Here is a 13,816-nt window from a genome sequence, read left to right as displayed (position 1 = left end):
TGAGTAGTTGATTGACATTTTTGTAAAGGATGTTATCATATTTAGCATGAAGAGTGGAAGACACTCAATATATCTGTTAGTGTATATTTACAGTAGAGGAGTCGTGATATGTCAGATGAGCCTTCCTTCACTTACATTCTCCATTTGCGGCATTTTTCGCACTGCTGCTTCATGGCTCTGAGTTGTCATAATCACTTCATCTTTCACCACTTTTTTATGTCTCTACTCAGTCACCCCAAACCTTAACAGTGAAGTTCCTCCTATGTTTTTGCTTTCTCATTTCTCACATTGAGCTTATTTTGAGAATCTTAAAACAAACCCCAAAATTTATATCCACCTTTATCATTAGCTGACTGCTTTTCTTAGTGATTCTATATCTCTTCTGCTAGATTCCTGACAAGAGTGAATTTTAGGGTCTTACAAGCTGCTTTTATGCCATATGGCAGCAAAAATGTGCGTTTACGTTATTTGCTAATTGTGCATATATAAATAAAATGTTACAACAAGTTTTTTTTTTATAATATTTTTTAATAGCTTGCTGTTATTCTTTGAGTTGATCATATGGATGCCAAGCCCTGGCTAAATCTACACTTTGCAGAAATACACAAAAAAGATATATTCATTGTTTTATTTCATAATCAATGGTCTTAAATATGACTGCTTGTTTTTAATCTGATTTTTGTGGAACATTCCATTACCATGCATGTAACATCAGATCTGTAAAATTTGTAGTAACCTTGATCCACCATTGTCCAACAAATTATCTTCCCCTTTTAGGCTACATTGTTAGATACAGAAAGATATAGCTGAGTGGTATGACCCAATTTAAATTAATTGGAACTGGCAGAGTCTGCATTCTCTAGTGCTGTTATATTTATTGCAAAGGCAATGCATCTTGATGTCTAACAAAACGCATCAGAAGGCAAGTCACATGTAAAATTGACACATTCAATGGACTTCTCTATTTTTCTGTCATCTAAGGGTCTTCAGGGCTGTATGATAATTGATTCCAGATGTGCGGCTGTGTAGCATGTGAAGCCCAATTACAGCCTCTCTCCTCGCATGCTTTTTATAGGGTACATTATTGCATAAACAGACTTCTGAAATCTGAGCTTCACTTATTTCCACAAATTGCAGTGTAGAGTCAAGCCAGTTTGTAATTACACTTGTTCTAACAATTAAAAATAGTGTATTAAGGATACCCCTCCTTTAACCGTCACCTTATCGTGGTGGAGGGGTTTGCGTGTCCCAATGATCCCTAGGAGCTCTGTTGTCCGGGGCTTTATGCCCCTGGTAGGGCCACCCAAGGCAAACTGGTCCTAGGTGAGGGATGAGACAAAAGAGCGGTTAAACAAACCTCCTATGAAGAAAAACAATTTTGGACGGCGTTTTTCCCTTGCCCGGACGCGGGTCACTGGGGCCCCACTCTGGAGCCAGGCCTGGAGGTGGGGGCTCGATGGCGAGCGCCTGGTGGCCGGGCCTGCACCCATGGGGCTCGGCCGGGCACAGCCCGAAGAGGCAACGTGGGTCCCCCTTCCCATGGGCTCACCACCTATGGGAGGGGGCCAAGGAGGTCGGGTGCAGTGTGAGTTGGGTGGTGGCCGAAGGCGGGGACCTTGGCGGTCCGATCCTCGGCTACAGAAACTGGCTCTTGGGACGTGGAATGGTCACCTCTCTGAAGGGGAAGGAGCCTGAGCTAGTGCGCGAAGTTGAGAGGTTCCGGCTAGATATAGTCGGACTCACCTCGACGCACAGCTTGGGACTCTGGAACCAATCTCCTTGAGAGGGGCTGGACTCTCTACCACTCTGGAGTTGCCCCCGGTGAGAGGCGCCGAGCAGGTGTGGGTATACTTATTGCCCCCCAACTTGGGAGCCTGTACATTGGGGTTTACCCCGGTGGACGAGAGGGTAGCCTCCCTTCGCCTTCGGGTGGGGGGACGGGTCCTAACTGTTGTTTGTGCGTATGCACCGAACAGCAGTTCGGAGTACCCACCCTTTTTGGAGTCCCTGGAGGGGGTGCTAGAGGGCATACCTTCTGGGGACTCCCTCGTTCTGCTGGGAGACTTCAATGCTCACGTGGGCAATGACAGTGAGACCTGGAAGGGCGTGATTGGGAGGAATGGCCCCCCTGATCTGAACCCGAGCGGTGTTTTGTTATTGGACTTCTGTGCTCGTCACGGATTGTCCATAACGAACACCATGTTCAAGCATAGGGGTGTTCATATGTGCACTTGGCACCAGGACACCCTAGGCCTCAGTTCGATTGATCGACTTTGTGGTCGTGTCGTCGGACTTGCGGCCACATGTCTTGGACACTCGGGTGAAGAGAGGGGCGGAGCTGTCAACTGATCACCACCTGGTGGTGAGTTGGCTTCGATGGTGGGGGAGGATGCCGGTCAGGCGTGGTAGGCCCAAACGTGTTGTGAGGGTCTGCTGGGAACGTCTGGCAGAGCCCCCTGTCAGAAGTAGCTTCAACTCCCACCTCCGGCAGAACTTCGACCACATCCCGAGGGAGGTGAGGGACATTGAGTCCGAATGGGCCATGTTCCGTGCCTCTATTGTTGAGGCAGCTGACCGGAGCTGTGGCCGTAAGGTGGTCGGTGCCTGTCGTGGCGGCAATCCCCGAACCCGCTGGTGGACACCGGCGGTGAAGGATGCCGTCAAGCTGAAGAAGGAGTCCTACAGGACCCTTTTGTCCTGTGGGACCCCGGAGGCAGCTGATAGGTACCGGCAGGCCAAGCGCAATGCGGCTTTGGTGGTTGCTGAGGCAAAAACTCGGGCGTGGGAGGAGTTTGGGGAGGCCATGGAGAATGACTTTCGGACGGCTTCGAGGAGATTCTGGTCCACCATCCGGCGTCTCAGGAAGGGGAAGCAGTGCAGTGTCAACACTGTATATGGTGGGGATGGTGCGCTGCTGACCTCGACTCGGGACGTTGTGGGTCGGTGGGGGGAATACTTCGAAGACCTCCTCAATCCCATTAACATGCCTTCCAATGAGGAAGCAGAGCCTGGGGACTCAGAGGTGGGCTCCCCCATCTCTGGGGACTGAGGTCACCGAGGTGGTCAAAAAACTCCTTGGTGGCAGGGGCCCCGGGGGTGGATGAGATACGCCCGGAGTTCCTCAAGGCTCTGGATGTTGTAGGACTGTCTTGGCTGACACGCCTCTGCAACATCGCATGGACATCAGGGACAGTGCCTCTGGATTGGCAGACCGGGGTGGTGGTCCCCCTCTTTAAGAAGGGGGATCGGAGGGTGTGTTCCAACTACAGAGGGATCACACTCCTCAGCCTCCCTGGAAAAGTCTATTCAGGGGGTCCTGGAGAGGAGGGTCCGTCGGATAGTCGAGCCTCGGATTCAGGAGGAACAGTGTGGTTTTCGTCCTGGTCGCGGAACAGTGGACCAGCTCTATACCCTTAGCAGGTCCTGGAGGGTGCATGGGAGTTTGCCCAACCAGTCTACATGTGTTTTGTGGACTTAGAAAAGGCATTCGACCGTGTCCCTCGGGGAATCCTGTGGGGGGTACTCCGAGAGTATGGGGTACCGGCCCCCCTGATAAGGGCTGTTCAGTCCCTGTACGATCGGTGCCAGAGCTTGGTCCGCATTGCCGGCAGTAAGTCGAACCCGTTTCCAGTGAGAGTTGGACACCGCCAGGGCTGCCCTTTGTCACCGATTCTGTTCATAACTTTTATGGACAGAATTTCTAGGCGCAGCCAGGGTGTTGAGGGGGTCCAGTTTGGTGGGCTCAGGATTGGGTCACTGCTTTTTGCAGATGATGTTGTCCTGTTTGCTTCATCAGGCCGTGATCTTCAGCTCTCTCTGGATCGGTTCGCAGCCGAGTGTGAAGCGGCTGGGATGAGAATCAGCACCTCCAAATCCGAGACCATGGTCCTCAGCCGGAAAAGGGTGGAGTGCCCTCTCAGGGTTGGTAGCGAGATCCTGCCCCAAGTGGAGGAGTTCAAGTATCTCGGGGTCTTGTTCACGAGTGAGGGAAGAATGGAGCGTGAGATCGACAGGCGGATCGGTGCGGCATCGCAGTAATGCGGGCATTGCATCGGTCTGTCGTGGTGAAAAAGGAGCTGAGCCGCAAGGCGAAGCTCTCAATTTACCAGTCGATCTATGTTCCTACCCTCACCTATGGTCATGAGCTATGGGTAGTGACCGAAAGAACGAGATCGCGAATACAAGCGGCTGAAATGAGTTTCCTCCGCTGGGTGTCTGGGCTTTCCCTTAAAGATAGGGTGAGAAGCTCAGTCATCCGGTAGGGGCTCAGAGTAGAGCCGCTGCTCCTCCGCATCGAGAGGAGTCAGATGAGGTGGCTCGGGCATCTGATCAGGATGCCTCCTGGACGCCTCCCTGGTGAGGTGTTCCGGGCACGTCCAACCGGGAGGAGGCCCCGGGGAAGACCCAGGACATGCTGGAGGGACTATGTCTCTCGACTGGCCTGGAACGCCTTGGGATTCTCCCGGAAGAGCTAGAAGAAGTGGCCGGGGAGAGGGAAGTCTGGGGCATCTCTGCTCAAGCTGCTGCCCCCCGCGACCCGACCTCGGATAAGCGGGGAGACAATGGATGGATGGATGGTATTAAGGATAGACTAAATAAACTAAATTTGCAGAAAAAATTCAGATACTCTTCATTTAGCCCATGCAAAACACTAAATGTACAAAAATGGATGAGCCTAAGCAATGTAATAGCAAAGCCTATGACAGTTTAAGAATTGGCATACAACAACTGAAACGATCTGCATTTTACTGAATGTCTCCCTTTGTTTACAAATGATCATACGCAATTGTTTTAAAAGGTATCTGAATTAAAGATAATCTTGACACTATATCTCCAAAACAGATGTTAGTATGTTTTTATATAATTTTTGACCTTCCTGTACATTATAAATCCATTTTTATTAAATCAATGTAGGTTTTTGTAATTCTTCTATGCTTGACAAGAAGCGGTGCCCATTCATATTGTACGTGTATTTATATGTGAGTGTGTCCCTTGCAATGTACTGGCACTATACCAAGGGTTGTTTGTATCTTTTGCGTAATGCTATTGGAGAATACCCTGGCCCCACATGATCCTGCAGTGGAATAAGTGGGTTTGAAAGGGAGTGTATGAAAGAATGTATGTACCCTATTTTCTTAAGTTTCCTTGGTTGCTTAATAAGTAAAGAATAATAATATGTATCTTCTCGAATTTGTTTACAATCTTTTGTCTACTTTACTAATATATTTCTTAAATGGAGGGGTCATCATATTTATTTACATTTTACAATGATGCATTTGATTATTATTTACACTCATTTTACTTTTCATATTATTTGCTTCTGCTGATATATAAATTGCACAGTACAATGTTTTTTATTGCATTTCTGATTTTACCAAAAATATTCTACATAGTATTTTCCTTTGGCAATAAATCATGTTTTTAATGTCATGGGAATTCTTTTAGACCTGCAAAAAAGAATTAGAAGAGCGACATATCCTTATTGGATTTCCGTGTTTCACTTCTGGTAGTTTTTTTAACAGTATTCCAACCAACATTAGAGTGATTAAAGTATTCTCAGTCACACTGTTATGAAACTATATTGGTATCTAAACTTGATAACCCAAACTTGAATTTCAGTGGATGGTCAGTTACACAAAAAATAGTAACCTAGAAACAGAATTCATCATAGTGTTGCAAGAGGAACTGTGCATAGCAAAGTGCAACAATACTAATAAATGCACAGTTTACAAATCTTAATTTGCCATTTAAAAAGTAAAGTTTCCAACACAGGAATTTTAAAATGTTAAATTACTTATACACTGGGTAAAATAAATAATTTATATAGTTAAGAAACCTGAATTTGTCTCATAGCAAAAGTAACATGTTGAGTGCACAAAATTTCAATACTACCAGAAGTAAAGTGAACTGAAAAATGAATTGTTGTAGCAATCAAAAACTCCCTCATATGAAGAGTAAAATGATAAAAAAAAAAACATGGTAAATGAGAACATGTCTCATGGGGAAAGTGACAATTACAGTTTAAAAATCACAAATAGTTTTCTAAAAAAAAAAAAGTAAAATGAAAAATATACAGTTTAGAAATGTTGAAATTTTTAAGTCCAATTAAAGATCTGTTGCAAAAGTAGTACATGTAGCACAACTAAATTTTAGGAATCTCAACGTTTAGGAATGGTAAAGCTACAAAACATAATAATGAGAAATCTCAAACATTCTCCTAGTGGGACATTACTCTAAACCTTTCTGTAAGGCATCAAGAAAAACGTAGTCCAATGCAGGGTGACTTAATTTTTCTTTCAGACTTGAGGCTAGTTATTCTATTTGCTGTTTTATTTTTAAAGAATCTTGAACTTTTTTGTTAAAATTCACTTTAGTTTTAGTGTCATTACCACAACAATTAGGACAATATTGATAATATTTTTAATTTGTATTTCTAAGGGAGTTGTTATTGCTTTTTTGAGTCGTAGCTTTAAAAATTTTATGAGGTTTGAACAGTCTGACTACCCTGTTTTTGAGATTAGGGAAATGTATTTATTTTTTCTTGCATAGTAAACCATAATATGAAAATCCTTACACTAATGCATTATTTTACTAATTTATATAAAATTGTTCTTTCTTTTTGCAGATTGAACATAGTTTATATTATAACCTTTGCTATTTTTTGTAGGAACACTAACCATGGCCTTGCTAGAAAACCTTCTTCCAGGAAATGTCTATCTTATCAAGATATCTGCCTCTAATGAAGTAGGAGATGGGCCATTTTCCAGTGCTGTGGAACTTCCAGTTTTGTTGAAGGGGGAAACCGCCAATTCGAAGGTTAAACACCCAGATGGCAGCACAGAGGCTAAAGGTCAGTAAGCAGGCAAAAATCTTTCCTGAAAGCTGTTTGCAGTATAAAACAGCAATTTAATTTAACTCTAGAGCTTTCCTGCACTTTCATTTGTCTGTCCAATCAACATTTAATTGCTTCCTGGAGTGCTTTCAGATACAATAGACTTTATCCGTTTTCCACTTATTTTTAGAGTAGCACATGCTTACCTTGATGGTTGGACAGTGTTCTAAAACAAGTTGTGGACACACTTTTTTAAATGTTTATCTTCATTCCTTCTTTGATGAAGTAACCCAATTTGTGTCTCATTATATATTTAGCTTACTTTGAAGGTTTTTACCATTTGGATCAGAAGTCCATGACAGGAATTATTGTTGGAGTTTGCATTGCCCTAACATGTATCCTCATCTGTGCCCTCATCTTGATCTTCCGAAGTAAAGCCAGGTATGAAAATGGTTGCTGTCAAGCATTTGTAGAATTATGCATGCAATGCATTATCTGCGTTATTCAAAGGGAACCAAAATTAAAGACAACATTTTAGATAATGTATTTTACAGTAAATATTCAATGAAGAGGGCCTAATTGACATTGCTATCCCTGTTTATTTCAATTTGGCACAGTAAAATTCATCGAACAGTTTCTAACTGGAAAGCCGCTGTTGACTTTAATGCTTACTTTTGCAAAGAAGCTACAATATTTTAGTTATCTGTCTTAATAACAGGAAAGCATATTTCAATAAATCTGACATTCTAGTCCAACAAGACAACTCATGTGAATAGTTGGGTTGTAGCTTAACTATGGACATCTACATATACATACAAGTACAAAAGCCATTACCTTGGTTTACCCTTTTTACCTGTTACCTGAGTTTACCTGAGATTCCCTTTATATATTTACCACAGTTTACCAGAACATTTTATCTTAGTTTGGAAAGCATCAGTCACTATGGATTTTCTACAGTTAAAAATGTTGGACTACATTTTCTTTAGAGTCCTTCAACCTCAAAAAATGTCAAGGATCAGTGAGTCGCTGTTCTTATGCCTGTGTCTTTTTTATAGGAAATCATCTGCTATTAAAGCAATCCAGCGCAGTAATAGTCATTTGGACAGAATTCCATCTGAAAATGCAGAGACACTGACCCCAATGATGACACCAAATTTTGTTGATACCAAAGTAAGTTCTAGAAATAACAAATTTTGTGGGCTAATAATAATCTGGTTGAAAGGATTGCCAGGTGAAAAAGAAGCAAATTAAATGTAGTTGCAGTTGATGTATGTAGTTTACATTTCTAAGAGATTACATTCCAGAAATATGGCTTTAGCTATAAATTTAGCTTTTTTTATTTAAGGAACCAAACCATTATTATAAAATACACTTCAATCAAGTGAAAACAACATAGAAAGTACAACATTATGTCCCAGAGATACTCCATGTAAGTCAGCAATCAACCCCCACCCAATGAAGAGAGCTATTTGGTTAACTAACCTTATCTAAAACGATTTTTTTACATGCTGTATAATGCATCAGCTAATAAGATAAAGTTGCGCACATGCCTAGCATATTTAGAATTACATTTACTTCTTGCCAAAATCTGAAAAATACTCTAAACAGATGCTCATAAAAAGAACAGTTTGAAGTAGTAAAAAATATTACTTTCTAACTGAGTTACGGATGGTGGATTGGCATTCTTCCAGTTAAGAAGAATCTTTGTGTACATTATGTGGTATTAGTGTATCCCAAACTCTTTTCTTTCTTTGAAATGCAGCCTTTTCCCATTGTCACCACCATCCCCGACCAACAAGGAGGAAGTTCCTTAAGTTTTTTGTGTAGCCTGGAGATGCTGTCTGAATTCCTGTGAGATTATGAAGCATGATCTCAGGATTGGATATAGCTGAAAGACAAGGGAATTTGTGTAGGCAGCCCTTAGCAACATTTCCAATTTGTATACAAAAAATAAGGTGTTGCCTTAGTTCAAAACACACGAGCACACCACCAACATGGAGATCTGTAATGTCTTTAGATTGAACACATTACAGGCTAGAAGCGAATAAAATAGGTGACCACCAAGCACAGGACAGTGAACAAGAGTCATTCCACACCAAAATTAATATTGTTATCACTCTATTATAAAAAAAATCTTGGGAGGGAGACAAGATCTTGTAAGACAATTTGACGTCCTGCTAGAGACACTTTAACGTCACACGAGACAAGGCAGTGAGACACATTTTAAACAAGTTCACGGACATCTAACCTAGCAGTTGTTGGAATGCATTTGGCAGACACGCTTCATGTGCTCCCAGCTCTTAAAACAACGACAAGCAGAACACGTAGCTCGCCAGCGGCAGCAAGACAGCAGATGATCCGACCGCTTCTTTTTATCGTGCGTTCAACCCCAAGCCCTTCACAACGCGAGTGGTAGAGACGCAAAGTGGCAAAAGGACAGCTGCTGTACAGGGTTTTAAGTGATCAACGCGCAGTGCGCCAGCAGCAACAAGCCAGCAGATGATCCGACCGCTTCTCCTTAGCGTGCGTTCAGCCGCCCCCCGTTGACAACGTGAACAGCGTTATACGTCCTGCGAGAAAGAGATTTAACCAATCCTGGGCACCGCTTCTCCTTAGCATGCGTTAAACTGACCCATTCACAACGCGAGTGGCAGAGACACGATGTGGCAAAAGGACAGCTGCTGTACAGGCTTTTAAATGATCAATGTGCAGCATGATAAGCACAACATGCAGCGCGCCAGCAGATGATCCGACCGCTTCTCCTTAGCGTGCGTTCAGCCGCCCCCCCCCCTTCACAATGCGAGCAGCGTTGTACGTCCTGCGAGAAAGACATTTAACCATGCCTGGGGCCGGTAATAAAGAACAAGCAAAAGTGAAAATAATGCATATGTAACAATTCCCATGAAAATAACAGTCTCTTTAAATTGTATAACCGGTAAACCAAACCTGGGGGTGGGCGAGCGAAGTGAGCAGGGGGCAGAGCACCCTAGTTCTATAAAAATATGCTTTCTTTTCACCTTGGTCCTAGAATCTACTTCTATAGGTATAGTGTCTACCATGTATGGTAGAATTTTAGCTGCCTAAGATTTGAGCTGTTGAAATTCAGTTTTATACAGAGAAATGTTTACAATGCTAAGTACCAATATGTTTGTAACATATTATTAATTACAGTAGTCTGCCATCAAATGCCATACCTTGTTACTTGAGCTCCATTAGAAATTCTGCTTTGCATTTGCAACAGATCTGGAAGTTGATACAAAGATAACAGAAGAGCTGTTTGTAGTCTTGCATGCTTTTTAGCTTAGGAAGTTTGCTGCTTGGGTGCACTCTTTGGAGCCTGTGGTTCTGAAAGTGCTAAAGTTGCAAAACACAGGAAAAAATGATGATATTCAACTTGATCTATATACCAATTTAGAGTTCTTAATATTATTTCTTCCATATTTGTTCTCTCTCACATCTGAAAGCCTGCAATATTTTTAGGAAATAAAATATTATTTTAGCCAGAATGAAACTGACATCAAGTATTGTCTTGCAAAGAGTAAGCTAATGGTAAACAGCCATGTATGCTTGATAATAACATTAATTAATTATATATATTTGTGTTTTTTATCATTTAGGGAGGGACACATCTGATTATCAATAGCTTTGGGCCAATCAAACAAAATAAGCAAACCAAAAAGAAATGGTGGCCTTTCAACTATAAAGTCAGAAAAAATGCAAATAAAAGCAAGGTAAGAGGACATTCAGTGGGACACACAAGACTTTCACATTGCACATCTAGTGCTGACTTCAAGAGGCAATCGCTTTTGTGCATTCTTATACATTATGTTAATGGCATTACTGCCTTTGAGTACAAATTGAACATAGCACAAAAAAGTAATGTGACCCCTTTTGTGTATGCAGCAAGGAGTGTTTTGGTTTACATAACCAGTGTTACTTTAATGATTTAGGGCTGTACTGCTTTCAAAAATCCTGTCTCATGCATTCGGTTCTGACACCTATTTTCCTCAGTAATTACTACACTTAAGACTATTACAAATCAAACAATATTTAAAAAGCTGGTAGATTTATACTAGACCCTCAAATCTTACTGAAGTGTAGCAGGTCACAGTGGAGGGACAAAATGTCTTCACCAGAAGACATTGATCAATAACTGCAAAAGGCAGTTGGTGGCAGTTTTTATAATTAAAGATGGGGAAACCAATTATTGAATATAAAAAGGTAATTTCTTGTTGACACATACCATAAACATTGCATGGATATTGCAGAAGTAAATAAATATCAAAATCTGGTGTTATTTGGTCACACAGATGTCTGCCATATATTATTAGGATTAAAAAATGATAAATCAAACATGACTGCGGGCTTCTAAATTTTTTTTTCTCCACATTCTGGTTTACTTATCTATTACTATCAGCCTTAAGCAAAAACTTTAAAAAGTCTGTATGTGTAAATATAGATAGATGAATACAGATATAGGTTGGTGACCCTAACTTGGCCCAGAATTTGTTAGTTTGGCTGTGTTAGTAGCTTCCTGTCTATTGAGCAGTCAGTGCCGCTAAGATAAATTCTGACCCTGATTTAATGAAATGTCAAAAATTTGCAAAGATTCATAAAACTTCCAAAGATGGTGTATAATTATAATTGCTAAATTTAGTGATAAATTATACATTGCAGTACATGGATTTAAAAAAAAATCTAGGGTTAAGGGAGTAATAGGGTAAAGCTCCTGTTTACCCATCAAAACAAAGGCAAATCACTCTGGCTGTAAATTTGGTTAAAATCCAAACCACATTTTAGGACCATTTTTGTTGACATACAGTATATATTTTTCTTATATTCTCGATTATAGTTTTATTAATGTTTTATTTTTCTATCTACAGACTCAGCAGAGCTTGCACGCAACATGTGCCTACCAGCCGGGAAACACTGTGCTGACCTATGAGAAAGAGTCCCCTATGTCTCCTCACCAACCTTCTCTCCAGATTTTGTTTGGTCCCATTGGAGATTCTGAGCATTCAAACAACAGTGAAGGCAGCCACGAGACTGGAGACTCAGGGAGATATTCCCATGATGAAACAGAAATGACTCACTTGTCATCAGTCAGCAGCAGTGCTAGCAGCGAGCCCCCATCACTGAAGCCTTTCATAGAATATGAGCCAAGCCCTGTCTCAGACTCGCCTCACTTTGCACTTGAAGTTCCATCATCCTGTACCTTGGAAGCACCAAACCAAATGTGTACTCCACCTGCATGCCGCCTTTAACTCCAGTAGCCATCGGCATCCAAGTCTTGTCTGTTCATAAGGACAATGAGCAGTGAAACAAAGAAAAATATTCAGAAAGCCTGGAATCCATGTGAGGTTGGCTGCTAGGCCATTGGGTATCTTCACTTTGAATGTTTTCTTTTTTTATTTTCTTAGTGTAATATCACCCACCTTGAATGTTACCAAAGAATGTCAAAAATGTGAAATGGACTGTTACATTTCTGACTTTATTTAATTGTTTGTCACTGGAGCAAGAGGGACCCTGTTACGAATCCTTTCTGCTAAATATCTACCTCAGTTTACCTACTGGTAAACACCCACGATATATTTAACAACTATAAGTACCTCTTTGTGTTAGTAGTCAACTTCAGCTACGTAATAGCAGATATCTCATCATAGCAGTGTCTTTTTTTTTGTTTGTTTTTAATAGTTTTTTGTGTGTGAGTGTCCTAGTATTATGTTGTTGAAATTAGGGATTGTACAGGTACAGCAAAAAGTGCAGTATTTAATTTTTTTCAAGTAACATATATCTGAGTTTTAATAACATTTTAAATTCATACGTAATATTAACAGTGTGATGTATCTTATATTTAACGTATGGCAGCTAATGTAAGAATTGTACATTTTTTCTATACATATATATATATAAACATTGTATGGGACACAAAACATATTGGAGTGCAGCCCCTCATGACACTCCATGTTTCAGGCCACATACACACCAGGAGACTCCTTCTAAAGGCCTGTTACTTTCTTTCCATTCTAGGGGTTCTTGCACTTAACCTTTTATGTTTTTTGAGGTCAGATTTCCTTGTTTGTAGTTTGTTTTTTGAGCCTATTCTTTTTATGTTCTGTCTATTTGTGTATTGTCTGTCTTCATTCTTCCTTATTTTATTTTTTGACTTCACTCTAACCTGCCCCTTCTTCTTATTGTTTATTTTCAATTTGCTATATATTGGCCTTTGCTTGTCCTGAATGTGTCTCCATACACTCCAGTTATCATCCACCTGCCATAAGTTAATTTATCTTTAAACAAAATTGCTAGTAATCTTGGCCCTGCTTTATTTGTCAGGCTCCAATCTAAACTGCTCACTTAAGACAGAAATAAGATGGGTCAAGATTGCTGTGACATAATCAAATTAAGTCATCAATTTATATGTTATCCATAATCTAAAATTAAAGAATTCAAGAATTGAAATGTATTTGAGCACAACAAAAAAAGTTCACAATAATTAAGTTGATTTCATTTCAGACATTAAAACATTACAAAACAATGTCAATGACAACAGCACCAGTGCCTTCATAGTGAAACAATGCAGCTGAACATTAAATTACTACATTTTATTTTCTCAAATAAAAACATTGAGAGCAAATTAATAACATCTTTTTATATGTGGCTAACATTCTAGAAAAAGACACTTTAATAGTTGTGTCTGTCAATAGAAGAAATTCCGTTCACCAATTTGTTGTTTTCAACTTATGAAGAAAAAAAAAAATGTTTTTTGCTTTCAGAAACATTTAGTCCCAGATATACCTGTACCTTGATTTTTTGAATATTGAATTGAAGTAAAGCAATATGTTTTTTTTTTTCAGAACAATACGTTTATTTGCATAGTTTTTGGAATATCATTTAATATATTAACTTTATTAGGCTTTTTTGCTGTACCTTGTACTTGTTACAATCCCTGTTTTTTTATACTACCTCGTTTTACACTTATTA

At 40.6% G+C, this 13,816-nt stretch overlaps 1 protein-coding gene across 1 annotated transcript in view; it reads left to right on the top strand.

Moving 5' to 3' along the window:
- The window catches only part of LOC114668121 (protogenin-like), a 111,339-nt gene extending 97,995 nt beyond the window's left edge, over positions 1-13,344 (top strand). The window contains exons 16-20 of the mRNA XM_051920490.1: positions 6,668-6,850; positions 7,150-7,273; positions 7,888-8,002; positions 10,450-10,563; positions 11,716-13,344. Coding sequence (XP_051776450.1) covers positions 6,668-6,850; positions 7,150-7,273; positions 7,888-8,002; positions 10,450-10,563; positions 11,716-12,096 — 917 coding nt within the window. The 3' untranslated portion in view covers positions 12,097-13,344. The remainder of the gene's footprint in view (positions 1-6,667; positions 6,851-7,149; positions 7,274-7,887; positions 8,003-10,449; positions 10,564-11,715) is intronic.
- The last annotated feature ends 472 nt before the right edge of the window (positions 13,345-13,816 follow it).

Source organism: Erpetoichthys calabaricus, chromosome 17 (genome assembly GCF_900747795.2).
Source record: "Erpetoichthys calabaricus chromosome 17, fErpCal1.3, whole genome shotgun sequence".
Classification (NCBI taxonomy): Eukaryota; Metazoa; Chordata; class Cladistia; order Polypteriformes; family Polypteridae; genus Erpetoichthys; species Erpetoichthys calabaricus.
This window is presented reverse-complemented; position numbering and strand designations above follow the sequence as displayed.